Source organism: Lutjanus erythropterus, chromosome 9, assembly GCF_056507025.1.
Source record: "Lutjanus erythropterus isolate fLutEry1 chromosome 9, fLutEry1.hap2, whole genome shotgun sequence".
Taxonomy (NCBI): domain Eukaryota; kingdom Metazoa; phylum Chordata; class Actinopteri; order Lutjaniformes; family Lutjanidae; genus Lutjanus; species Lutjanus erythropterus.
In genome coordinates this window covers 21944150-21972068 of record NC_139325.1, presented here as the reverse complement: position 1 = coordinate 21972068, position 27919 = coordinate 21944150, and the positions used below count along the sequence as shown (strand labels likewise).

General features: G+C 39.2%; 3 protein-coding genes across 3 annotated transcripts; 1 reads left to right on the top strand and 2 right to left on the bottom strand.

Moving 5' to 3' along the window:
• Positions 1-91: 91 nt before the first annotated feature.
• Positions 92-15868, bottom strand: LOC146321429 (kinesin-like protein KIFC3). Its single transcript, XM_084726579.1, has 20 exons — positions 14922-15868; positions 14622-14741; positions 14292-14388; positions 13400-13557; positions 12978-13230; positions 9861-10033; positions 9043-9108; positions 8043-8180; positions 7736-7933; positions 6398-6571; positions 5653-5800; positions 4377-4507; positions 4167-4278; positions 3912-4093; positions 3731-3835; positions 3510-3640; positions 2732-2852; positions 2327-2456; positions 1927-2156; positions 92-1300 (listed from the first exon to the last, which is right to left on the bottom strand). The coding sequence occupies exons 1-20, from the start codon at positions 14961-14963 to the stop codon at positions 1175-1177; spliced, it is 2835 nt and encodes a 944-aa protein (XP_084582705.1). The 5' UTR covers positions 14964-15868; the 3' UTR covers positions 92-1174.
• A 1183-nt stretch (positions 15869-17051) lies between these two features.
• LOC146321428 (transmembrane protein 276-like) lies at positions 17052-19016 on the bottom strand. The gene is made up of 2 exons (XM_084726577.1): positions 18705-19016; positions 17052-17916 (listed from the first exon to the last, which is right to left on the bottom strand). The coding sequence occupies exons 1-2, from the start codon at positions 18792-18794 to the stop codon at positions 17377-17379; spliced, it is 630 nt and encodes a 209-aa protein (XP_084582703.1). The 5' UTR covers positions 18795-19016; the 3' UTR covers positions 17052-17376.
• A 709-nt stretch (positions 19017-19725) lies between these two features.
• cep72 (centrosomal protein 72) lies at positions 19726-27470 on the top strand. The gene is made up of 14 exons (XM_084726578.1): positions 19726-19849; positions 20084-20211; positions 20590-20782; positions 20865-20973; positions 21788-21945; positions 22052-22095; positions 22192-22234; positions 23319-23519; positions 23627-23808; positions 23937-24030; positions 24124-24302; positions 24386-24512; positions 24598-24709; positions 26943-27470. The coding sequence occupies exons 1-14, from the start codon at positions 19768-19770 to the stop codon at positions 27001-27003; spliced, it is 1713 nt and encodes a 570-aa protein (XP_084582704.1). The 5' UTR covers positions 19726-19767; the 3' UTR covers positions 27004-27470.
• Positions 27471-27919: the final 449 nt, after the last annotated feature.

Below are 27919 nucleotides of genomic sequence, written 5' to 3'. Positions count from 1 at the left end.
ATCCCATTTTGGCTTTGATAGTGTGATTATGTGGAATTGCCTAGATATTTAATCGTCGTGTTATGCAGCATCCCCCAAAAAGGAAAGACACTTTTTAAATACATCATATTTATTCAGAAAATTCTCTGAAAATTCTCTCTCTAATCATCATGAAGTGACCTCTATCGGAGTTACTGCAACATTAATGTCTTTGCTACACTTGAATCAAATTATTTTTGATTCAATGGGTGATAAATAGAGGAACAATGATGGAACAGATAACGATAAGCTGTTTTTGGTATGACATTCACAAGTGATATCTATTGCAAGCACCTAAATACCTGAACTGAAACAATCCTTTCACGATAAAGTGCATCTTCTGTCCACACAGGCCCAAACTGCTTCCTCGATGACGAGGATATTGCACTCTTAATACAAGGCCACCTGATCCCTTCAGCAGCTTTCCTCTTCCCTCAAAAGGCAAATGATCAAGGCTCCAAAGAGACATGAAAAGCGTTCAGTGACTGTTCTTCTCAAGTTCACAAAAACTACACTAATATGTGACTTAAGTGTCATTGAAATGGTTAATAATAGCCCATATTTTTTGCTACAAAACACATTCTCCTACACACTACAACCTTCAAAAATATACAACATTAGAGATGAAGCTCACATACTACAGACATTTATAGCAGGATGATGAATACTGCAAAGAAATGAAGTGTTGATATTGTGGCTCTGGAAGCTTGTTGAACCTGTTTAAACACGGCGAGAAAAGTCTCAAGAGGCTGATAAGAGAAATCCTGGATTTTGGTGTTTTAATAAAAGGGAGACTGAGATGTTTGAGTTCAAGGAAGCATCAATCTTAAAACTGTGGGGGAGTCTGAGGTTGTTTTGGCACTCAGAGTGGAAGAATAAATACTCCTGCATGCAGATTATCTAATGATGAATGGTTTTCACTTGTCAGAAGCAGAAAATGGCAAGGAGGAGGCCAGTAATGCTTAACCTCGATCAAAGGTTGGCATTCAGGTGCCACATAGACCTCCACAGATTTAGCCCTTGAGCAGGATTGCTGTTGATCTTGTTGATACTGTAGTGACATTATGATTGATTGGTAGGGTGAGTGATAATCTGATTGGTGCATTCATGGCTTCCTGGTGATCGCTGGGAACAGACGGTGGCAGATTCAAGGCCGTCAGTCGCACGGTCCTCCACCAGCTTCAATCTTCCTGGCTGCAGGGCCCAGCTCCACCTTGCAAACCCTCTGAGCAAACTTCAGTGAGCACAGCGTCTCTCCCACATTACTCTCCAGAGCAGACACCTTTAGTGGAAAAGTGGAAACAAAACATGCATCAACAAAAGTCACACTTCTAAGACTTGACCCTATAAAGCCTGGCACCTTAAATAACTATGAATACTATAAATAACATATATAATATTTTTGTTTCACCTTTGGCATGTCAGGCATTCATGAAAATTGACTGAGCACAATAATTTTTACTTTAGAAACAAATATTGTTCATTACTTTTGTAAAATTTCAATTGGTTTGGTTCTTTTTTTCAAACAGGAACCTTCTTGTGGTGGTGCGGTAGGCAAAACAATGTCATCTGAATTGATCAATATAACATACTGAAGAAATTTAATGTGGAACTTCCCACTATACTGACCTGTAACCTTTGAAGGAATTTAATAAGTTATTAAGTCTATTTTTGGCAAGATGGAAGTTCTCATGAAAAATATACATAGTGAAGTTGACCTCTGACCCTCTGGATGTAAAATGATGTAAAATTAGATATTTGTTTGTAATTTTGTCATAATTAGCATACGAATTATTGAGTTGTGGGCAAAAATGTGTTTGGCGAGGTCACAGCAGAAAGTCATGTATCAAGTATGATACAAATCGTGTTACAATCTATAAATTTGGAGCAGCATTCAGAGCATCTCACCTGCACCACCATGACAGTCTTGCTGCCTTTTCCCAGGGAGTCTTGTAATAAGTACGTAAGGCGGGAGTTCCTGAAAGGGATGTGAGTCTGCCGAGCTCTCAGTGCCTGAATGACGTCCCCCAGTGCCAGCAGGGAGCGGTTGATATTCTGGGCCTCTTTCAGCCTCTCTCCCTCTGCACCAGACTTCCAGACCCTCTCTGAGCCAGCCAGGTCCACCAGGTTCAACTTGCCTGAGGAAAGAAATGTTGATTCAGAGAATGAATATCTTAGTTAGATGAGGGTTAATAAAACCGAGGGACTGAATAGGGAATGCCAAATCTGCTTCAGATTTATAGTTCGTGTCAATAAGGAGCATTTCAAACACTTTTCTTGTAAAAGGAGAAAAGCATGTGTGGCTGACCGGTGGTTTTGGACCCGGTGGCAAGGTCAGTGCCCTGAACGGTGATACAGAGGAGAGCGTGGGAACGCGAGCTGTGCTGGTTCATCTGAGTGCCGAAGGTGATCCTGTTCCTCCGGGCTGTGGCTAAAATCTTGACAAAAACACAGAATAATTAGCATCAATAATTCTTAAAGGGAATGCGTGGTACTTATGTGGATGTCCAGTCAGTGCTGATGATAAATGTAGCCAACTGAAGCAAGTAATTCCTCAGTGAGTGCTGCATGAATGAAGAAAGCAGAGTTCTTCTGCCTCAGTGCTTCAATTGGCTATCATCAGTTTACCATCACCACTGACTGGACATCCACATGAAAAGTGCCACCTTTTTCCTTTAAAGTGAAGTATGTCTTGTTTAAAACACAATGTCACCTTCTTGATGTGCTGAAAGCTCTTAACTTCGATGACTCTGAGGCCCGGCACATGCAGCTGTCCTGTTCCATCTGGGTTGATCTTAATGTCCAGTTTCTCTCCGTCTTTACTGAGCAGGTCTCTGAGAAGCAAATTAATAATGTCTATTACAGGGTGTCTACATAGATCAGCAAGTTCAATGTAACACTTTTAATGTCGTTGTTTAACTAAATTTAAGGCAAATTTTGCAATAAAACTAAACATCAAATCTGAAAATATAGTTCAGAATTATAAATGAAGCAAAATGAATCAATAACAGGTTGAGTTGAAAAACTGTTTTCCAAATATGCTTATTAGAGTTTAAGTGTCTGAAATGAATTTCCAATTTCTATGCTGACAGACATTTAGACCCATTTAGACCCCATTTAGAAACTAATAAATTCCATTCTGTCATTTAGCCTACAGACGGTCTGTTGTCATAATCCATTTAGTCAACTTCCTTGTGATGATTTGTCCACTTTTTAAAGCTTGTCTTTTTCCCAAACATTGGTGGAATTGGACAATTATTTACCCTGCATATTGCCATCCAGACAGATACTACTTTGGCCGCCTGGGGACAAGTTTGTAAACACGAATAGCAAAAACCTAAAAAGGCTACAGTGGATAACAGGGGCATTTAAGACTATTTAATAGTTTTTAAGGCCTTTTATTGGTAAATGTTATAGATTTTTAAAGACATTTTGCCACCCTGTGTTAGCGGTAAATGAGGCCATCTGAAGAAAAGTGCATCATTCTGTACCTTAACACCTCGTTGTAGATCTCAACAGAGCTGACAGAGACAGTGTAGGACCACATGTCCTTCCTCTCCTCGATCTCACTGAAGAGATGTTTCAGGGCTCGCTGGTTGATGCCTGGGTTCTCCACACTGCCCTGAAAAATGAAAAGATAACTTAGCCTGGACCCCACACTATAAATGATCACTTTATGGCTGCAATAATGCTGTCGGACTGGAGTTTATACCTCCATGGTGTATGTTTTTCCAGAGCCAGTCTGTCCATATGCAAATATGCAGACATGGTAGCCATCGATGCAGGACGTCACCAGAGGCTCGATCTCCTGAAAGACCTGGAAAAGCCGAACAAAGGGTTACCTGAGTTCCTGTTATGACAACGTTTCCTGTATATGCTGTTCATTTTCATACCTCTTCCTGCGTGGCCTGAGGGTGGAAGACCTTGTCCAGTTCAAAGATGCGTCCCTTTCCTTTGTTCAGCACGTTGAGGGAGGACTCGTTGTTGGGGTCCGTTGTTACCACCACAGACTGGCCCTCCTCGTGCTGGTCCTCCTTCAGCACAGGTTTCACACGGCACAGCACGCGGATGTTGCCTGAAAACAGGGCGCCCAGTTAGTTAATGACGCAGATTTGATTTTCTGCAGTGCCTTTTATTTCTCATCATACCTTTAAGCTCCACCAGCTGCTCGTGGTACTTCCTACGCAGGGCGACCTCCTTCCTGTATTTCTCCAGAAGATCTTTGTTGGCTTCAGACATCTCACTGATTGCTGCTGTAATCTGACGAGGACAAAAGACAGTAAAAAAAACTCCTTACTAGGTTTGTCAATTTGGTCAGGTTTGCAGTTCCTCTACGTACAGGGGAGGGGAGTACGAACCTGTTTTTTTGCATCATTGATAGCTGATCCGTAAAACTCTGAGAAGTTTCGAACCTGGCTCCTAAGGCTGGTGTAGTCCGTTTTCATGGAGCGTAAAGTTGGAGGGAGCGCAGTCAGACGCTTCTGCAAGCCTGACAAAAGAACAAAACAAAAACAAGAATCACACTCAAATAGAGTTTTGTCTAAATAAATCTATGTGAAGGAATAGTTTGATATGTTGGATGTGTTTATTTGCTTACTTGCTGCGAATTTGTTGAGAAGATTGTGTAACACTTTTTTATTAAGATACCTGTGATAAGCACTAGTTAATAGGTAATAAGGCCCTTATAAGGCCCTATATATATGGTTATTAACATTACATTACATGTGTCAACAAGACTTTTTGAGTGTTAATAAAAGCACAATAAAAACATCAATTATTAGATTATAAGACATTTATAAGCCCTTTTAAGAAATGTGTTAACAGTTTATAGATTGCTTAAGAATGTTAATAAAACCTTTCATATAATTGTTTGCAAGACCATTACAAACACATTTATTGAGTTTAATTAACTTACATATTGTGTTATTGTTAAACTTCTACTAAACTTTTCTTGTTGCTTTATTACATTTTTGTACCCATTTTATTATGCTTTTATTAGCAGTTAATTATACAGATATTAACAGTTAGCTATGCATTTTATGGCTACCAGAGATAAAGTGTGAACAATGCTTATTAAGGTTAATAAATCCCTTATTACCAAAAACTGCACTCATATTTGTCTGTTAAATATCAGCTACAGCTGATTAGTTTAGCGTAAAGACTGTAAAGAGTGAGAAACAGCTGACTTTGCACTGCCCAAAGGCAACAAAATCTCCTGATCAGGCTCTCTACAGCTTGCTAGTGTATTAAACATGTTATATTTCATTTGTTTAGTCCAAAAAAACCCTGTAACGTGTTTCGAACAGAGCCACGCTAGCAGTTTCTCCCTGATCTTTATGCTGAGCGTAGCTAACCAGCTGCTGACTCGAGCTTCATGTATCCTAAGGACATGACTCTCAGCGAGATGGTTAATAAGCTTCCTAAATAAAATGTTTAATTATCCATTTAAAGACATTTTTCTTTAAATATAGAAAGGTAGGATTTGTCTGTGCTGTTTGTAGATGCACCAAAAGATTGTTTATTGTTGTGTCTCAGTCCCAGGATGTCAAATACTGACATTTTGGATTGGCTCAGTGTCCCGAGCAGCAGAATAATGAGAAATACAGGCAGAGGACTGCGTGAGGTGTAACTCACTGAAAAATTGGTCCTGCAGGTTCTGAAAGTGCTCAGCTGAGCAGCTGGCAGCAGCCTTCACAGCCTCCTCTTTTCTCTCCTCCAAGTGGCCGATCTCTTTCAGCAGCTCCTCTCTCAGTTTACTGATTTCAGTCTCATACGCTGCAATCTGCAAAAGGTTCAGCACAGCAATTTGTCAGCCTGTCAGCTCGACTGGTCTAATCTGTGCAGGTTCAGCTCTGTAATGGGTTCATCTGTCAATGAAATTGATCCAGGTTGTGAATTTCCAGCAGCGAAGTGGGAACTTCCTCCTTCTGCCTTTGATTTTCTCTTCTTTGATCATCTGTTCTCTAAACACACTGTGGTTTATTTACCCCTCTTGACTTTGTCAACTCTGTTTTCATTTTTTAAAATCAACGTTGATGGCAGTAGGAGGACCATGTGGGATTTGTTGCCAGTTTCCTTGCCTCTTAGTGGTACACAGCCAACAGTAATAATTTGTGTACTGATGGAGATTTAGCATCATTACGGAGCATTACTGACAAAATCCCACATGATGGTTCACCTCATAACTTATATCCAGCTTTAACTTGTTGCTGCTGTAGCACAGTTTAATACTTCTTAAAACACAGGTCATGTTAATAGTTCCAAACTGCAAGTTAAAAATCACTTTGATCAGCATACATGGGTGTGCATGACAGTATATGTTTACTTCAAAGCAGATATGACATAAAGATTCCCACCAAGTTAAATGTGAATCTGTTACCTTGTGCTGCAGATTACAGCTGTATTCATCAGACTTCCTGATTTGCTCCTCCAGCTGTTTGCACCGCTCATTCTGATTGGCCAGCTTTTCTGACAGCAGCTCATTCCTCTGTCTGGCTTTAGTCAGGTGCTTTAATGTAGCAGGTGATTCCACTTCCACAGTCTGGGTGACATACTGAGAGAGAAAAAAACCCACATAAGTAGAGTCATATACTGTTAGTACAGGCGTTACATGACATGATCCCACACAAATTACAACAGAAACTCTTTCAGCTCTTCTGATCATTTATAACATGTCAGAATAGCAGAATAACATAACAGAAGAAAGCAGCATTGGATGTTGTTTATTTATAAAGCTCTTCTGCTTAAACTACGGAGTTAACTGTGCTCTACTGAGACACAGTATTTACAATGTCAGGACGTTTAACTTTAGCTGTACCTCGTTCACACTGAATTTGGCAGAAGTTGGTTCAGATACTATACTACTCATAAATGGAACGAGCTTCATAAAAACAGGACATTACAGTACAGTACAGTGAATGTGCAAAAGAAAGAAATTGTTAACCCTTAGATGCATGATGTATTGCCTCACAATGGCCATGTTATGTCTTTGTAATGAAATGTTTTTATCATGTCATATTCCAGGCATTCCCCCCAAAAAATCAGGTGTCAATTTGGCAGCCAGAAATATTTTGAAAGTAATATAAAAGTGCTGTGGTAAGTGATATATACCAGAGGTTCTCAAAGTGGGAGGCTGATTTCCCACTTTCACAAACTAATAAATGCCATAGGACAGAACTTTGTTTATGTATGAAGCTATGTGAAACAACAATATTAGGCTATATTGGCTGAATTGCTGAGTGTCTATGGGATCAAATAACAACCAGGATCCCATAGACACCCAGGTATTGAGCAAAAGAAAGCAAATAAACTAAATGAGGGGTGTCTTTTTCCAAGCTAAGTCTGTGGGGAAGCAAAATATTTTAGGAAGCAAAAAAGTGGTACCAGGATAGAGTTACGAAACAACTTTGAACAACCGCTTCTTATAACTTAAATATGTCTTACAGGAGACGTGCACGAGTAATAAACATTTGACTTTGGTTCACCCCTTTTTCTTAGAAAGTGTCTGTACTGAAAAAGGTTTTTTTGGTATCAAACAGTTCATAAAGACTTTTGTGTGTCATTCAGGATGTACTGAGGACACAAAGTCCATTGAGTTTGTTTATGGTTCAATTAAAGTGAGGTTGACTCACACTTTTAGGTAAAATACCTGAACTAGCTAACAACAAAAAATAAGGAGGCCATGTATATTTTGTCCATTATTCCTTCTCAGACTGACCTTGACCAGCGGCTCTTTGCCTCTCTCTCTGTCCAGCTCGAGCTGCAGCTCCCTCACTCGGTCCTCTCGTTTCCTCAGCTCCTCTCCTCTCCTCCACTCGCTTTGTTCGCTCTGTCGCTCCAGGTGTGACAGCTGCTCAGCGCGCTGCTGTAGGGACATCTCCAGCTGCTGCACTCTGCTGCGGAGGTTTTCATTCTCCTACAGCGACATGTAAAACAAAGTCAATTACAAGTATTTGTGTTTGAAATGACTAATGTCTGCTTTGGTTGCACATCAGTGAGCCTTCAGTCCCGCAGCTGCGTCTCACCTTGATGAGCATGGTACTGGACTGGGAGGGGATGGTTGACAGCTGCTGCAGGAGGCCCTGCGTAAGGCTCAGGTTCTGTTTCAGACTCTCGTTCTCTGCTGACAGACACAGAACCCGCTTCTCTGAATCTGTGGCCCCCTGAGGAAATAAAACGAGGTTCAGCATAACAATGAGAGATGCATCAAAAACAGAATTCTTCACACTTACAGCACAGCTGGGTTGCACCAGCAAGGAAACCCAATTAAATTATGTTTGAATTTTAAATGATGTTGCACCAAACTTTTAAACTAGCTTAATATTAGGAAAAATTAAATTTAAAGCTCTCTGTAAACCTCAGTTTAGTTTTTGCTCTAAACATAGATTAAATTTAATTCTTTTGCACCAAAACTTTTAACTCCAAATAACAATGTGACCCAGTATTACCTTTAAATTTACACTAAGGAGGTTTAAGTTTTAAAATATCTGTATTTTTTAGATGGATTAAGAAAAGTAAGTAAGTTTAAAAAAAAAAAAAAAAAAAAAAAAGCTTTCAGCCAATGGCAGTTAACAAACAATATAAGTTTTTTTTTTTTTTAACTTCTTAACAAACAAACATTAATTAATTATTATAATATAATAATATATAATTAATTTATAATAATTTGTTTTATTAATTAAACTCCATTTAATTTCAGTTTACATTACTAAACTATGATTACTTTTTAATTGTGCAGCTGAGCGCTGTCTAATTTTAAATCTAGTTTTGCTAAACTTTGCTTTTGATAAACTTAGAATTTATCTTAGAATAAATTACAAACCCAGATATCCTCGTAGATGAATGTGTCTTCATCATGAATTCATAATTAAGGTGCTATACAAGACAGGCCGTGTGATGTTTGGCGTTTTCACAGCATGGCATTTCATTCAGTGGGTGTGAGAAGACACTGTGCTAGCTTTGCTGATGACGTGCAAAGTGACAAAGACTTGACAAATGATTAAATCAATAGCTGACAGCGCTTACAGTGGCTGTTCTGAGTCGTGACAGCTCCTCCTCACGCTCCTCTATGCAACTCTTGAGCTCATCGATCTGTGCAAGAAACATGAACAGCTCAAAATTACTAACACAGGTTTAATTTGAGAATGTGGACACCAGGGTGGGAATTTAAGTTTCAAAAATGTGAACAGACACCAGTCACTGAAAGAAAACATGTTTAAATTAACCAGCCGCTCAACAGTAAATTATTTTGTGTCTGAACTCTACCAGCATCTTTCATATCCAACCAAGATTTGGCTGGTGGTTGGTGGTAATTTCCCACTCTGATAGACATGTTCAACTCCCTGTGTTATTTCATTATTTGTAGGACAATGTGAAGTTATATAACTCTGCTATTTTTTATTTCAGCTTTTTTAAAATCAAGACAAAAGTCTACTGAGACACATTATTTCTTTTGCATGAGAAGCCTCTGACCAAAACAGCAGTGTAGGGTAGATTACACAGAGTCACATAAAAAATTCACAACTGTCATATACTGTATGTATGTACAGTAAAATAGGACCTGAGAGGCATCAGAAATTGATGAAGGTATGCATGCACAGTCATTGTGTGTCTCCATAAGTTATACCACCTCATATAGAAAGAATGACACTTTCTCTTACCCAACACTTACGGACATAAAATAAAGCATAATATAAATTCTAATTAAAGTTGATTTCTTGGAGATTTCATAATAAATAATTCACATTTCACATTTTTTAATCATGATTAATGCATCTCATGTAGTTTTTCTAATTCTAAAATACATACAACACTTGGGATTTGACTAACACGCAGCATCATACCTGCTGTTGAAAGGCCTGTATGCGAGAGTGTCTGTCTCTTTCCTTCTGCTCCAGCTGTGAGTGCAGCAGGCGGAGTTCTCCTCTCAGTTTACTCCTCTCACCCTGCAGACCGTACAGAGATTCCACCAGCCTGTGGACACTCACTTGTGTCCCTGCATCACTGCTGGACTCCCCTGGGAGACATAAATATGCTAAATGTAATCATATTCTGTCATATTGGACACATGTTCATATTATGTCACCCAGAAATAGTACCAATCAATATTCTTTGAACTTACTCTGACCTGCTTTCTATAGAATCTTTACAGTCATGAACAATTTCCACACTATGCTTGAATGCTAGTGTGTGTTTGTGTGTGTGTGTGTGTGTGTGTGTGTGTGTGTGTGTGTGTAATATTAATGAACATTAAATATGCACTTAAGGCTCATTTACACACCATTTACTCACTGTGCATTGCAGTGAAGTTAACATTATCATTGCTGTGTTTCCTCTCTCAACTCAACAGATTACTGCAGCTTCTCACGTGCAGAAACAAGATTCACGTTTTTTTTATACCATCATGCAACAACCTGCTAAAACTCCTTTATCATTCATCATCAGGACCTGAGCAGCATGCCTGACAGCATTTTAATCGCTTTCGTCCTCCTCCTCAATGATTTATCAGGCTCTGTCACCTCTGATTTTCACTGCAGGGCCTAATGCTAATTCTATCAACACGCCATGTCAGGTCTGCTGTGTCACAATGGTGCAGGGAGAGGTGGAGGTGCCAGCAAGGAAAAGAAAAAAAAATAATGGAGGAGAGGCTGCAGCTGTGCATCAAGGGTATTGATGGAAACATGCTTGCATGAAACGTGAAATCTCTGAGATGATGTAAGAAAATGTATTTTCTCAAACTGAAAAAATAGATTTCTTCTTGATGAATCACCACTGAATGGAGAAGCAACCATTCATTCAAATAAAACACAGAAGAGAAGATCAAAACACAGCCAAAATACACAAATGGTGGAAATCCTGCACATCCAAGAGGCCCAGCATCACTCCTCCACTTTGTCCTGCATGTTGCATTACAGTAAACAAACAAACAAACCTAAGAGCCTTGTAACTGTGGGACTCCGGGCTATTTTTAGTCCAACACAAGTGCACGTGGCGCCTTGCATGTGCCAGACCTTGTAAAGTGCTTTTGCAGGGAATAAAACAGCACTCTCACACATGTTTTATTCATGACAGAGAGCCACAGAGTCACTATCCGAGTACCAAAGACACTCGCCACGTGATCATGTATCCTGGACAAATGAGAGGTAGTGCACATTAAACACATCCACACACTGAGATTCACATAGGAACCATCATACATTTTGACATATTTCTCTGAGGCTGCATCAGTCAGCCGGAGGACAGGAATCTAATCTGTCTGCACCTCAGTGGAGTCGTGCACTTGTCAACATGCTGTACACATGCACAGAAAAGATAAGTTATGTAAGAGAGTGCACCCTTCTGCTGTGAGGTCAGAGAACCATCTGGTCAAGTCTGAAACGCAGCAGACACCGACATCTAAAGCTCTGAGGTCAGTCGCAGCTGTAAAGAGTTCGTCTGGCTGACTTCATTTACAGCAAGACACGCATTAATCTAATGAGTCTGCTCCTCTGTTGATGACTGTATTCTTCTGTAAAAGAGGTGTTCACAGTGTCCCTGCCTGAAAAAAAATATCTAATTTTGAAGTGAACTATGTAAGACACTGTCTAAAGAATTAATGACTCTATGAAATAATAAAAAAAAAATCACTTTCTCCTCTGCCTGGGAAAGAGCTTTCCTTTTTGAATCCTGCTCACATTTTTATACAATAATGTGAAAATACTGGATTTCCATGACTGCAAATAAGAGCACATGCTCCCATCCACAACATGTATTACATAGTAGAAGTGGGCACTATGTTGATGATATATCAGTCTTGTGATACAAGACTAGATATCGTCTTAGATTTTAAATAACGTTATATCATGATCAGTGTTGGAGGTTACTTTTTAAAGGTATTCCACTGCAGATTACTGAAATGTAATTTGTAATGTACTTCATTAGATTACTCACATTAAGTACCACATTCTAAATACTTTGGATTACTTTTGGAATACTTAAAAATCACCTTGCTTCATGGTTTAGAGCAATCAGAGCTTTCACTGCAGCGTAATGTTGCAACCTTCTCGACTCTGTGGAAGTAAAATGTTCATCATGTTTCCATGCCAAAAACGCATTCCTAACAGTGTCCTGGCTGTGCGTCCCTCTTGTATGGTGTGTAGCCGGTGCACTGAACACACTGAACTTTGCACTTTCAATAAAAAATCTGCATGCTTCATTTTAAAGCAAATAAAATCCAATACAGTGAGTATCCCCTCAAGTAACTGTACTCAGAATACCACCAATTTAAACTATAATGGAGTAGTCACTCACATTTTGTATTTTAAATACATACGTGTTCCAAATACTCCCCAGTCCTGATCATGATGTGGCATAAATGTTGACTGATGATTATTTATCAAAAATCTCGTTGTTTTAATATTTTGTAAAAGCACAAATAGTCATTCCTACAATACTGACACAATACTGAGGTATTTGGTCAAACTTATTGTATCTGATTTTGTCCATATTACCCAGCCTGACTGTTGGACAGTTTAATCTGCTGCAATGCATCATAGTCTATAAGGTGTTGTTTCCCAACCTGAGGTCTCCAAGATAGTTTTTTTTTTGTCCTCACCCATTAACAGTAGGCTACTTAGTGGATCACACCTCTGCGACTCTCAGGCTCCACCTAATAATGAATCATTATTAATCTCTTGGTGAGGATGGGTGTGTATAAGCTACTTTGTTTTAAGGTTTTAAGAATGAAAACAGTTATAATTGGTGTTATTTTTTGACAATAAAGCTTAATCACTTATTCTTTTGGTGTTTAAGTCTGTGTGCAGTGACCTACACTTCTCTATTGTCCTCACATCCACTTCATGGAAATGTAAACCAATCCCCTCTTCTTGCACCTCGATTTCACCCTCCCCCATCCTTTCCTTCTCCTCTCCTCTCCTCTCCTCTCCTCCCCCCTCTCTTCCACTTCCCTTTCCCGTCCTCACCCTCGCTGAGTGGACTCGGGGTCTGCTCCTGGCTGATGGCCTCCTCCAGGCTGCTGATGATGCTGTTCTTGTCCCTGAGGCGCTGGCGGTAAGACGCTCGCAGGGCCTTCATCTGGCGTCGGTGCTGGACGCGGTGCCTCTTCAGCTGGACCCGGTACTGGTCGGCCTGCTGCTGCAGCTGCTGGAAGTGCGAGTACTGCTCCAGAAAACTCAGCAAGTGGGACATCACAGCCACCAGGGGAGACTCTGATAACTGGCCAGTACAGAAACAGAAACACACACACACACACACACACACACACACACACACACACACACACACACACACACACACACAGGTTTAGTCATACTGCAGAAGCTCCTATTTGGGGAGCTTCTAATTCCTGTTCCACTCAGTCAAGGTGGTGACACAGTTTTTACACCTTTCCTGTTGTTTCCAGCTGAACCTGTGAAGCCCTCCTCTTCTCAGCCTCCTGTTTGAAGGACAAAAAGGCAGCCAGAGGAGTGCATGCTGGGATATCAGGGCCATCTTTCTCATCTTCATCACTCAGAGACATTTCATCGCTGTCACTGCTGCTGCCTGGATGACAACACATCAACATACATATTTAAGAGTAAAGGAATGTATCGAACGAAAGAAAATTAGAGGCCAACTATTATAAAAATTGATTAACTGTTTCAATCATTTTTCAAGCAAAAATGTCAAACATTTGCTGTTTCCAGTTTTTTAAATGTAAGAATTTGCTGCTTATCTAAAACACTAAACACCAAAAAAAAAAACCTCTCCAAAAATGCCCATCATGATTTTCCAAAGCCCACTGCAACATATTGAAGTGACTTGATTGCTCATCCAATGTGCCAATATCCAATATCATAATTTAAGACAAGAAAATACACAAAATCCTCACATTTGAGGTGGAACCTGAGAATGTTTGCCAGGTTTGCTTGAAAAATTACTACTCAAAAAAATTACAAATACTCAAAACAGTTTAGAGCAACAAGGATTTGCTGCTTTTCTTTATAATTCTTATAGTAAATGAAGAATCTTTAGACTGTTGGTTGGACATAAGAAGTGTTTTGAAAACAACACTTTAGGCTCTGGGAAATTGTGATGAGCATTTCAGCATTTTATAGCCTAATCAAATAATTGTTAAAATAATTGGCAAATAAATCAGCAATGAAAACAATCATCAGTAGCAACCCTAAATGGATGTATGTACTAATTACTCAACCATCCGTATCATACATGATTGTATCATACAGCAGCCTTTCTGTTGGAGTCTAAATGTTGTAAAAAGCTATCTGAGGACTCACTTGACTCACTAAGCCGAGCACAAGCCTTTTTTCCCATTTTGGAGGAGTGGCCATCTCTTCTCCTGCTCCCTGTTTCCATGGAAACAGGTCCAGGCTCCTGAGCAGAGCAACATACATGAGGGTCAGACACGCAAAATATTCACACATTGCATACATAGGAATGCACAACAAGGGCAGAGCAACAATAACACCACCAATTTCTGCATCCTGTATTTTGGGGACTATAGACTTTCTGTACTGTCAGGTGGTACAGTAGGTGACGCACGCATAATCCTCAAATAAAACCAAACTGAGGACCCCCGAGGCTGGACATGATGTGGCTAGACATACATCTGAGGAAGCTCCACACGCCCCCTCCAAGGCATCCTCCTCCTCCTTCTTGAAGACAGTGTAGAAGATGTAGACTAAAAGGGAGTAGAAGGCGTACATCTCCACGCTGTCCAAGAGTCCCTGGAAATCAATAATGAAATACACCTTTATCAGAGCACAGAAAGCAGACAAAATTATGTCTTACCCACAAGTATACTAATTATGAATGAATGAGTATCCCGATTTCTCCAGAGGTTCAACATTTTTCCCTTTCTTAACCATCAACTCATCCCCTCACACATAAAGCTTCATCTTCTTTACCTGATCACATATCTTCTGATCTTTGGCGATTTGACATTCCATGCATCTGAAGTCCGCTTTTACACTCCATCTGTGCTGCCAATGACAAATCCTCCCATGCAGCCCTTGTTCTCAGAGATGCAGCAGCATCCCGGCACTGCTTTGTGCAGCTCCTGTGTGACTCTGCCGTTCTCTCTCCACCCCTTTCTCCTCCTCCTAATCCTCCTCCTCCTCTTCTCTCACTTTGCTCCATCTACAGGCTGCATCTGCAGTGAGCATGCTCAGTGTAGTTTCCTGATCCGCTGCAGTGGTGGAGTGACAGATACAGTATGGAGACTGATTGAGCTGGGGTTGGGGGTTGACGCTGATAACAGTAACCAGACATGGAAGAGATGTGGCAGGCTCCAGGTGCTCATAAAGATCAGAAACTGAGGCATGGGCTCACAGATATGGAGATGTTTGCATGGACTCTAAGTGGCATGACATTGATTAGTGGTGCAACAGTTGGACAGTCAATAAATGAGGTGATTTTACTAATAAACATTTACATAATTTATTCAAGTTATGCCAAATTCCTTCAGTGAATATTAACATGTTTTTAAACACAAATCAATTAAATAAATCAAGAAATTAAAGTTTTGAAAATAGTATATTTGTAAAACACTTCATTATTGCCAAAAAGACATGAACTGAATGATGAATCATTACAAAAAAGGCACAGGCAGCACAATTATCATGATCATTTGTCAGCCATGGCTTCTTCAGAATACACATTTATTACATATTACAGTTATGCCAATATAGCTGCAAAATACCCAATCATTTAAAAAAAAAAGTTATAGGGTTGTAAATATTAATTTTAAGTATCAGTAATGTTTTCAGTTATTTTCCTTTATTAATAGAGAAACCGTTCCATCAATCAAACGCCAGAAAATATTTCTGGCAGTTTATAGACATTGAAACAGCTTGTTTTATATTTATTATAAATTAATTATTATTATAAATTAAGACAAGAAAAGACAGAATACCCACCCCTAAACATTAACTGAATGATGAATCATTACCAAAAAAAGCACATGCAGTACAATTATCATGATCATTTTAGCACCTCAAACTCACAAATATACCGTTACCCTGAAAAACTGCCTGGTCACCTGTGCCCTGAAGTCTGACAGAGGCACTGTTTCACAGACCGGCACAGCGCCACAGATGCTTATACGAACACTGCAGCAAAACTGCTGAGGCAGCTGCTTACAACTCTGAAATCCTGAGAGAGAATCTGCAGTGTCCACCACAAATCTCCGTAAAGATTATTCATATCTCACAAGGACGACGCTGTGGACAAACCTCCTCTAAGAGACAGTGAGTTAAACAGATGAGGTCATTTCTGCCATTAAAAACTAAGGAAGTAATAAAAAAGTGCATTGATAAGTATCAAATGGGCAGGATGAGGTACGAGCAGGGCCAAGAGCTTCGACCACTGCAGATATTTAAACAGTGATTCTGCTGAGGCAGCAGAACAAACAGGACCCACACCCTGAGGCAACTGGATGTTTTGGGGATATACAACACTAAAACTGTTAGAGAGAGATGTGTGCAAGATGTAAATGACCTGAGAGTGAGTACAGCCTGCTTGACAGTTTAAGATATGATCACACAGGAAATTAAAATGCCCACATGCTGGCTACATCATAGCTTGATAAATGTCACCCAGGCGTTTCCTGTATATAAAAACCTTACTTTTGCACCACAGTGAAGCAGAATGAGCCACTATGAGCTACCAGTTGTAAATTGTGGTCACCTACTTTCACGTAAATGAGCACAGTCAATGCTATCTGCCTTTTGTCTAATCCTGAGCTTTTATTCAAATTAAGTTTATATAACATTCAGCTGAGGTCTTGGCTTAGCAGCTGCAAGTAGCTATTGAGATAAGATACTTTTTGTAATTAACAATGACTGAATTAATTCATTATTATTTTTTAATTTTATTTTCTGTCAATTGACTAATTAATTAATCAACTAATCACTTCATCACCACTGAAAATTACATTAAAAACCATGTTAAAGGACCAGTGTGTAGGGTTTAAACTTAGATCAGGATCTAGCATAAAGGCTGTAGACTGCAACCTTCTGAATGCACCTTACAAACATTATTATGGATACTACATCCCATTCTGCCATTTTTTCCCTAATAGAGTCTTCTAAATTTTACACAATGAACCTATAAAGTAGTGTATTAATATGCTCTTACATATGATGGTTTTATTATGTTGTCTGTTGCACTCTGAGCCCTCCATGGGAAAATCTTACAATTGTTGTTTTAGCAATAAAGTTAATTCAACTCAAATCTTCCTCACAAATATCCTGCTGAAATGCTTTTATGTTTTGGCATTTTTGACATAGTTCCATTTTGTCACTCGACAGTCCATGAATAAACACAGATGATGACAGATCCATAGAGATTTGTACTGATGTACTAAATGCCTATATTAGATCTATCAGTCACATCCAACAGAAACCTGTTGAGGGCCTGTGTGGACGCCCAGCAGCCAACAGACATGGACCCTTTTAAAAACCACTTGATGAGTCCCTCAGTGGCAGCTGGAGAAATGAGTGGAGCAAAAGTCTGTGTCCCGACTGTTGGAGCCACGAGCAACGGGAGGCTGAGGGCCACACCGCCAATGGCCCCTAAAGCATTACCGGCAAACAGGCACACCGTCAGGCCGCAGGAGAGGGAGGACAGGCCCAGACAGCGTGTCATCACTGTGAGAGCATCTGCTGAGAGCCAGTCGTACAGTCCCAGCAGCAGACAGGAACCACACAGGAGAATATGCGCCGTGTTGTGGTCTTCGCTGAGCCACAGGAAGTCGAAGGAGACCAGCGCGGGAGCCAGAATCGCACCGGCCCACTCTGCTTCTCTCTGGATGGAGGTGAGGTATGGGCTGAAGGGATGAAAAATGCAAATTGCTACAGAAACTCCAAGCAGGAAGAGGCCAGCTGAGGGAGCCCTGTGGTTCTGCAGAGAGAGGCAGCAGCAAAATTACAAAGTGAGAACTTTTAGAGTGCATGGGTTTATTGATTCATCTAATTTATAACTAAAACTAACAGGTGGTGCGATCAGACTACATACATGTATTATGTACAAATAAATATAGTAATTTTTCCATCTTGCTTGAAAAATGAGCACTCAAAACAGTTAAAAGGGATTAGTTGCTTAATAGGCTATTTTGTTAATCAACAATTTGAGTCATTTTTCAAGCAAAAATGCCAAGCATTGCCGGTTCCAGCTTCTAAAACGAAGGATTTGCTGTTTCTCTGTGTCAAATTATCATAGTAAATACAGTTTGGGGTTTTTTTCTCTGTTGGTTAGGTAAAATAAACAATTTGAAGACAATGCTTTAACGTTTTTTGCTCTCGAAGATTGTAATGAGTATTTTTCACAATTTTTCTGACATTTTATATATTGAGCAATTAATCATAAAGATAATCGATACTGAAAATGGGCCTAATCGTTAGATACAACCCTAAAACAGTTTATTATTTTTCTGCTACTTGTTTAACTGACTAATCGCTGCAGCCTGAAAAGTTACTGAATTGTAACATCACACATATTTAATTTAGCAAGATACTGACTTATCGAAGTTGCCATTTTATTGTCTGCCACATTCACTATCAACTACTCACTTCAACACTACTGGAAAGTTACATGAAAATACAAGTTAAATATATGTATTTTTATGTTTTTATGTTCTTATGTATTTATATGTATACTTCTTAACTATCAGTACAGTGACTGACACCTACCTTAAAGAGTCTGTAAGAAGAGTACAGAGCTGTGGCAGACAGGATGATATTGGAACATGATGTTATCAACTCTGTAACACAGGACGCCATTGATCCTGGGGACGAGGGAGATCCACATCCACGATGTTGCCAACGCGACCGTTACTAACGGCAACAGAGAAAGCTGGTTCTAATTAACGTGTCTCAAACTAACTACTACAACTGAAGAATTAATGTGGATGCGGGCCAGTACCTATATAGAATCAATGCCCTGCTAAACACAGAGCACAGAGGACCAAACTTCAGCAGAAACACTTCGTTTGTTTTGACACGTGACAACTCCGGATATCGACAGGGCGCATGCTCACGAAAAATGCCTTCAGGACCGCTCGTAAACTTTGTGACTACATCAACAGTAGCCTAAATAAAGGTTTTATTTTCAACTATAACAAAACTAAAACCTAAAACTAGTGTGAAAAAAACATTTTAGTTAAATTTAGTTTTAGTCTTACTGAGACTGCAATGTCTACATGACTGGTGAGTCAATAATTAAAATTTTTTTAAACAAACCCAATCTGGAAACCAAATGACACTAAACTGAACTGAAAACAAACAAACAAACAAACAAACAAACAAACAAACAAATAAATAAAAAGAAACAAAAATAAAAATGAATGAAATTTTCTGACCCAATGCTGATACTGATATGAAGGAGAAAAAATATAAATATAAAAACATATAAACTGCTGGCATTTTTATTTATATACTTATTCTAAATTATTTATATTTATTAATTATATATTTATTATTTATATATTATTAAAAATATATATGTGTATAAAATGCTGCCTATAAAACTAAAAAGCTATCTGTATAATGTCCTGTAAAAACAGATCAGACAACAAATATGCTGATACCAACATGGACCACCAACATGCAGTGGCTGTACTCGGCCAATATCAGACTGATCTCAGCCAACAGAGAAATCTGTCAATTCAATAAATTCCTATCTAGCAGCATGACAAACAAGTTGTTTTTAACAGACTTTTTGACAGTACGTGAAGGCAGCTAAAGTTCGAAAGGTATGGCGGCGGAGTGTTTGACAACAGTAACTTTAACGGAGCAATGGATACGGGATAGACTTCGATTAAAACACCCATGCCTCGGTAATATACTCTTATGTATATACAAATGTTATAGAGGAATAAATAACAGCTAACAAGCTGCGGCTATTAGCCTTTGGTATGTAAAACAGTTGTGGCTAATGTTTACCTTTTCCCAAGCCCCAGCATCGGTAGCTAAGCTAACGACAGCTAACATAGCTGCCTCTCTACAATAACTGCTACAAAGCAGAATCAAATAATTCAGTACAGTTTCATTTTATTATTATGTTTGAACAGGTGATGTCCGTTCACTGAGCCTCCCGGGGACGTATGAGGAAAAGATCGGACATTTGGGAAATGCACTGAATAACTTTGTCCGTCTGAAGTCTCTGGATCTCTCCTGCAATGCGCTCGTCTCTGTCAATGTAGGTTTAACTCTGGAACATGTTTTGAAACTATCGACGTGTTCGTAGGTGTTAACATTGTTAAAATCATCTCATTCCACACCGTCTGAGCATTATCACATTTATGTTTATGTTTAGCGTTTGGCTTATTACAGATCTTCACTGGAGCCATGTGATGTGTACACTTACTGATATACTTAAATCTGAGATGTCTACGCATCTTATGAGTCATGTTACACACACACCCCCAAAGTCAGTCTTCAGATATAATTGCAACCTGTATAGTTACTTATTTATGTGGGTTAAGTATAAGTTTGTCATATGCATATGAATGTTATGAATGTGTGTGATAATAACTGTTGCCTGATGCCTTTTAAAAATGTACTGTTTCTTCCTCAGGGGGTTCAACAATTGAAAAGGCTGGAGAGGCTGATCCTGTATTATAACTGCATACCTTCCCTTGAAGAGGTGAAAGTGCTGTACGAGCTGCCAGCCTTGAGAGAATTGGACCTCAGACTCAACCCTCTGACTAAAAGTCACCCACTGTATCGCTCTCATCTCGTACACGCCATGCTTAACCTATGCAAACTAGGTAAGACATTGCCATGTCGCACAGACTGCACTAATCTCAGCTCAGTTTTCAGCATAACTGAGTGTCCTCCATTGTTTTCTAGATGGCTGTTCAGTCAGAGACACTGAACGCAAAGCTGCTGTTATGCAGTTCTCCTCTGACCTTCTACCTCAGCAGAAGAACTCATGTTTGAATCAAGCTGCTGAACAGAGGTATCCTGACTGTTAGATGGTTAACTTTAAAGATTTTATGTGTTTCAGCTCCACTCTGGTCCACTAATTATCACAAGAACATGGAAAATCCACCAAAACTGATTTAAGTGTTTATCAGGTCAACAATAGTATGAAGGTGGAGAAAGAAGTTTTAAGAAAGTTTGTTTGAGAATTATTTGGTTAACTATTCTTAAAAATCAAAACACATCAGACAACTCTTCTCCAGTTCACCATGCTATATTCATTAAATGTTTTCAGCTATCTTGCCTTCATCAGTGTGGTCCCTAAGGCCATTGGTTTCTCATGTGATTGATACAAACCTTTACAGTCATAATTTTCTTCAAAAATACTGTTTACAAAATACCCCAATCCTTTTTTGATACAAAAACTATAATATAAATAGTCTTAAACACAAAGTATGACATTTGACATTTATGAATAACCCTAAATAACGTCAAAGTCCATCTACATTTGAACTTAACACATCCATCCATCCAATTTTAAGAAATCTTGTTAATGGGAAACAAATATAATCCAGTAGACTCTACAGAAATGGCTGCAGGTCGATTTCCTCGTTTAGCCCTCTTGGGTTTAAAGTGCCCATTTAGAAATCCAGAATGGCTTCTTCTTAATTAAATATTGATTAAAAGCTTAATTATTCTACCACGTTGCATCGCAGACTTCACAAAAGCTCATCACTTTGATGTACTCTTGTATTAGTAAATATAACCCTGGGTGACAGCATACCCCACAGAAAGTTTGCATTATCAAAATAAATTCTTTGCATCTTTACTGTCTTGTTTGTGGTTCCCAGGAGCAGTGATCAAAGACTGGCGTTAGTTGACGGCTTAACCAAGAGGCTGTCTCTCCTGACCGACAATGATGATATTGTGTTGAATTTTGTTGCAACGAATCATGAAGAAGAAAGTGAAGCTCAGCCTCTCTCTGACTCAGATCATGAGGAAGCAGATGGTAAGATGTCAAAGCCCAGAACCTAATTATCAAATCAAAACCTAACTAGTAGAGTTTGTGTTTTGTTTTCAAACTTTTATTGATGACAAACTGTCTTCTGTCTCAGAATCAAAAGATTTTACAGAACAGAGGAGTTCAACTCCAAAACAGGTGATTTTTATGTTACCGTTAGTCAAGCAATACTACCAATAGTGCATTTTCATTGTTAGATATGCAAAAATGTGCTGTGTTTATTTTTCTTTTTAGGAAACTGCTAAATCCATCCTCAGGTATCCCCCCACAAAATATGGTAAGTTTTTGCAGCTCTCTGTACAGTTAGAGATGCAGACTTATTCAAGTGCATGTTCGTACTTTGTTAGGACCACGGTGCCTCAGGAAGTCCCTGAGGGTCATAAAGGACAGTTCTCACCCCCACATCAGCCTCTTCTCCCTCCTGCCCTCTGGTAGGAGATACAGGACTCTCAGGACCTGCAACAGCAGGCTGAGGAACAGTTATTTCCCTCAGACTGTTAAACAAATAACTCACACAAAAGTGCAATAAATCCATGTGCAGTATTAAATCAAAAACTGTATACAACATTCAGTACATATTTATCTTATTATTATTGTCTTTTGTTTTTTACTAACTTACCAACTTTTCTAACCTTCTCTTTAATGGAGCCTCTCAGCAAAAGTTTTTCATTGTACTTGTATAACCGGTGTGACAATAAATGTCTTGACTCTTGAATCTTGAGGACAGAGATTGTAACAGTTGATATGATGGGTAGGATTGTTCTGACACCAGTATCAGAAAGGTCTCTGATACAGCCTAAAGTGGATGGAATATTGCTGAGTATTGACTGATAATAATTAATAATAATAATGATATACATTTTTTAATGCACTGGTATAAGATTGGTACCCTGTATTGGCCCATATGAAAACTTCACATATTGGTAAGTAAAAGTGGTATCGAAACTAGTGCTGCACAACTGTGTCAATAATCGATCAGTTATTCACCTAGAATTCTTATAAATTCTTATATATCTATGAGTTGTGACAAAATTTCTGAAAATTTATGCTTTATGTGGAACAAAGAAATAATGATTCATCAGCAGTTTAACAAAAATAAGCATTTTGTATTTGTAATCAGAATCTTCAATTTTGATTTGGTGTTTAGAATAGATAATTGGAGCATAGTGAACAGAATAAAATTCTTTTTATAGAAAGAGTTCAATTGAGGGCATTAAATTACAGCTTTTGTTGACAGTGTCTTAAATTACCACTAGGTGGAGACAGAAGTCAATTCTTCCGTATTTTGAATCATTAACACAGTGAATCTGTCAAAGGTCAATTAATATCAGTTTTTTATTGTGTCATTTCTAATAATCTAGATAACACAGAGTCCAAAGTGCCACACATGAAGGAACTGTCTCATAAAAGAAGCTCTGCTGTATTAAAAGTGACTGACAGACCAAAGGTGTCCTTTGGTCCCTATGTAGAGAAACACAGACCTGTGCCTGCAAAACAAAAGCAAAAAGACATCCCCAAACAAACCAGACATGCGGCCAGGGGACATTACACCCCCAATCCTGGTAAGAGCTGAACGTCTGTACTTTTAAAAAGCTTTTAACTGGATACACACATCCTCAAATACCAAATTCATTCATTTTTTCAATCTGTATTCTTAACATTTTTCCAGATCAAAGTTGCCGTCACAGTTCTTCATTCAATAATATCCGTCCTCCCAGTCCACGTCGCCCTGGTTTGAATCTGTCTGACCCGTCCAACCCCGTCTTACATCCTCCAAGACTGACTTACTCCAGCTTCAACAGGACAGAAGGGGGCTCCACCATGCCGCAGCGAGAGGAAAACAAAAAAAGGGTGGGAAGTTAATTCAGTCCTTTTACTCTTTCACACACAGAATCATCATTTATTTCTTTTTACAACTTATAAAAATCACAGTTGAAGTTGTTTCTTCATATCAACTCATCTTTGTATTCATCTCGCAGGGTAGTTACAGGAAACCACTGGAGATGCTCCTCAACCTTGTGGACAAACACTGGACCGGAGAGAGGTCGCTGCATCATAACAACAACTTCCTGTGTGAGTTGAAGTTCAGTTCTGGGGAACGTGGTATCTGATCACAGTAGCCTGAGATAACAAATGTCTTCTCATCATTTCTATTTTTGGCCCCAGCTCAGGCCGTCCAGATCCTGTCCATGATGGAAACTGATATTTCCAGTCGGGAGGCAGAGGTCAGGACCTTAAGACGGGAAACTGATGCGCTGAACTTTCAAGCAGCAGCACGAGAGGAAGAGCACAGAGCTGAAGTCCGTAACTTCTCGGCTCAGCTGGAAGAAGCCCGCAGTGCAGTTGTGAGTGGGTTCAGCGGTATAAATCAATGTTGAGCTTCAGTTTTGATGGTCTGTCTATATTTATTGTCTTTACTCTAACGCAGAGCAAACTGAATGAGCAGCTGAGGATCGTGTTGGAGGAAAACGTGGCTCTGCAGAAACAGCTCATCAAGTTAGAACGACAGTATCTCAAGTCTATGATGAAAAGTTCACCTATTACTCAGATTAAAGGTGGGTGTAAATGCCAGTAGGAAACACTGACGAGTGAATATTTAGCTGTTTTCCTTAGTCATACTCTGTGCTTGCATGTCCTTAGAGGCCCAGACAGAAGTGGAGGAGCTGAGGAAGGAGATCGAGGGGTTGAGGGAGAAAGTTCAGGAGGCTGAGAAAGTCAAAGAATTGTCAAATATGCTGCAAGAAAGCCACAGGTAAGGAGACGCGACCATGTTAGTGTTGACACTTGGTGTTTGCTGTATGTACACACCCACAGCAATGCCAGTGTTTACATGAATAACACAATATTCTGTTTTTCGCCCTTATTATGAAAAAACTATGCCAACTAAGCAGTAGAGATGAAGGGTTATGAAAATTTCATGTCTCGATTAGGCATCAGTGACCAAGATTTGCATGGTTATCAGTATTATTGTGGTTTTATTAAATTGTGCTGGAAATGTTCAGAAAGTACTATTTCACACACTGAATCATTTCACCATGTTTTATATTGAAAACCTCTCAATGATTTGATATGAGGTCGACACTCCAAAGCACATCCAAAAACATGTTCATATCCAAGTCTTTAATAGTATTTAAAAGTAGGTCTGTTTCTCAGTCGTACCAGAAACGTGGGCTTTTCTTTTGTGTATGCATCTCAACCTCAGCCTTGCAAATTTGACTAATTCTGTGGTTCTGAACCTTTTTGAGTCACAACTCCCAGTAAACTTGAGGTTGATGTTCGCAACTCCCTATCCCATCTACCTTAGACTGTTCAGGAATTACTGTGTATCCCAAGAAACATGACAGATTTTCCTGGCAACTAATTTCCCTAATGATTCAACGCAAATTGTAATTTAAACTAGTTGACTAGTCTAACAATAAAACAATACTCATTGAGCACAATTTATTAATTAAAAATGTTAAATTTCACCCCCAAAATATTGCATGTTTTAAAAGTAATTTGAAGTTGTTAATCACATACTTCAATGACCAAACTGTATTGTTATAAACACTGCTGAAATGTGTGCCACTCCACACCGTGCATTATGAACATTGCACATTATCCTTCAAAACATGACAACAACTCACTAAATGATTCACCTTTCTGGACAGAAAAGGATCACAGTGTCTGTGAATAAACAATATTGTTTATCCAGAGCTGACTTTAGCTGCCAGCCTGCCATATAGTGTGGCTAACATCACCAGTCCTAACAGCAGCACCTTCTCTGCTTGCAGATTGTGTGGTTATATACCAGTTTATTCAGACGCAGGCTACATTCAACCTTATTTTCATTTTCTATATCAAACTGACAGACCGCACTGTCTACGAGTTGTCATCTGTCCCACTTTGCTGTTAACAACATCCAGGTCACCAGGGCATTCGCGCTGGGCAAGAGGGGCTCCGGTCTGCTGCCGTCCCCTAGAGGCGGCCGACTGCATAAAACATCTTAGGGGCAATATTATATATGAATAAAATATTGATAAATAGTTTAATTGACTGGTATTTCTGGTGCCAACTAGCCAACTAACAGACATCGCTGACAGCTGCTTCCTAGCTCTCATTCCATCTTGTTCGCCACAGTGTCATTTTATTTTATTACACAACCATCAGATGATCCCCAGAAATCATCTTGCGACCCCCTTGAGAGGTCCTAAACTCCAGGTTGAGAACCACTGGATTAGTTGGTTTGTTTACAACAAACAGAGCTGACTGTTAACAGGCAAAAGGCTGTGTGTCACAAACTACATCATCTCAACTGAGATGCATATTCAGGGTGTTACCAGGGTCTTCAAAGGTCTTAAGAAGTTCTGAATCTGAATTTTCTGTTCTTAAAACTGAAAAGTTTTGTACTGATCACACTGTAACAACTACAAAATGAAACCAACATGGAAGCAATAACCACTATAGTGTAGCCCAGCCAGAATTTATTGGAGCACACGCAGCTAGTGGACTTCACACACAGTAGCTAAACATCAGTCATGTAGAAGCAAGTGAGTCAGGTGAGCTGTTTCAAACCATGTGCTCTGATTCAGACATCACTAAAACCTTCATACTTTTTTCAAACATTAAATATGTATTAAATTGCATTTATAATGATCTTAAAAAGTTCTAAAAGTCTTAAATTTAAGTTGTTAAAACCTGCAGAAACCCTGATATTCTGATGATATTCTGGAGACTTATCTAATGATGTTTCTAAAACCTGAATAATATCAGCATATGGGACATGTCTTAATTGGAAAAGGCTACTTTTGGGAAAATGCATAATTCAGAATATTCAAATGGACTATGCTGTTTACAAGACCTGTTATCAAATTCAATTGTATTGTCATATTTGGAATAATAGTGGAAAATGAGTGTGCATGTTAACGTAGTCGATGAAGTTCTCACACCTAAATCAGCCCTAGTTTGTTGTGTGTCTGTGATTTGTGTCTGTGTAACCACTGCAGGTCCCTGGTGGCTACCAACGAGTGTTTGCTAGCCGAGCTGAAGGGAAGTGGGGAACTTTAAAGCAGAATTTGAATGAAAAGAGGCACACAGGGATGAAAATATCAAAGCCAGACTATGCAGAGCGTCATATTAGCACTGGCCTCAGCAGCTACAGACTGTTTTTAATTCACTGCAGTGTACATTATTTTTTTGTGTGTGTATTAAGTTCCCAGCCCTTGTGTGTTTATATTATAGTGTTTATTATTTGAAAACATATGTATAGACTGTGTTTGCTTGATGTAAACAGTAACTGGGAGAGGCAATTCATTCAAGAAAGTTTGTGTATAAGTGTGTGACAGTGCTGCTGTATTAAATGATTATAAGGGGGAAAATGTTAGTGAGAAGGTCATAATGTATTTCCTGGATCAGTAGCAAGATTGTGTCTCTCTTAGCTTTTTTCCCTCGTTTTTTTTTTTTTTTTTTTTTTAGGTCACTCGTGTCTCCATCTGCTTTGTACGCTGCAGTGGAATGAATGCATCTAAATTCCAGCTGCACTGTGACTTTATTTATACCTCTGCCTTAGGGCTGGAGAGGAGAGCTACACACACACACACACACACACACACACACACACACACACACACACACACACACACACACACACACAAACACAGGCATGCACTTCCCTCTCGCAAACTCTAATGCAAGACCTGGCAAACGAGGTTAGGATGTGGATGCTGTTCCGTAAACTGAATGTAGCTTTTGGTTTTATGTGAATGTTACAGGTCACTGGTTGGTGCTACTGGTGCAGAGTTTAACAGTGTTCCTGAAGGAGCCATAACAATATAATATGTTTTCATTGACACCTTGTAGCCTAACCTCAGTTTAAATTTAAACCTCTCTTTATACTTCACTATTTACTGTAAACCTAGACTCAAACTCTAATTTAAAATGTGATCTAGTATTAACTTTAAACTCAACTGAATTCCTCTGAGAA

What these genes read in the sequence shown, in the direction of transcription:
- cep72 (XM_084726578.1), top strand. Translation starts at nt 19,768, where the DNA reads ATGGCGGCGGAGTGTTTGACAACAGTAACTTTAACGGAGCAATGGATA. An exon ending in GAGAGGAAAACAAAAAAAGG is followed by an intron (nt 23,809 to 23,936) that starts GTGGGAAGTTAA and finishes TTCATCTCGCAG; the next exon opens with GGTAGTTACAGGAAACCACT. An exon ending in ACCTATTACTCAGATTAAAG is followed by an intron (nt 24,513 to 24,597) that starts GTGGGTGTAAAT and finishes GCATGTCCTTAG; the next exon opens with AGGCCCAGACAGAAGTGGAG.
- LOC146321429 (XM_084726579.1), bottom strand. Translation starts at nt 14,963, where the DNA reads ATGGAATGTCAAATCGCCAAAGATCAGAAGATATGTGATCAG. An exon ending in TGCTCGGCTTAGTGAGTCAA is followed by an intron (nt 13,558 to 14,291) that starts GTGAGTCCTCAG and finishes GTTGTCATCCAG; the next exon opens with GCAGCAGCAGTGACAGCGAT. An exon ending in CCTGCAGGACCAATTTTTCA is followed by an intron (nt 4,508 to 5,652) that starts GTGAGTTACACC and finishes TTCTTTTGTCAG; the next exon opens with GCTTGCAGAAGCGTCTGACT.
- LOC146321428 (XM_084726577.1), bottom strand. Translation starts at nt 18,794, where the DNA reads ATGGCGTCCTGTGTTACAGAGTTGATAACATCATGTTCCAATATCATC. An exon ending in CTTCTTACAGACTCTTTAAG is followed by an intron (nt 17,917 to 18,704) that starts GTAGGTGTCAGT and finishes CTCTCTCTGCAG; the next exon opens with AACCACAGGGCTCCCTCAGC.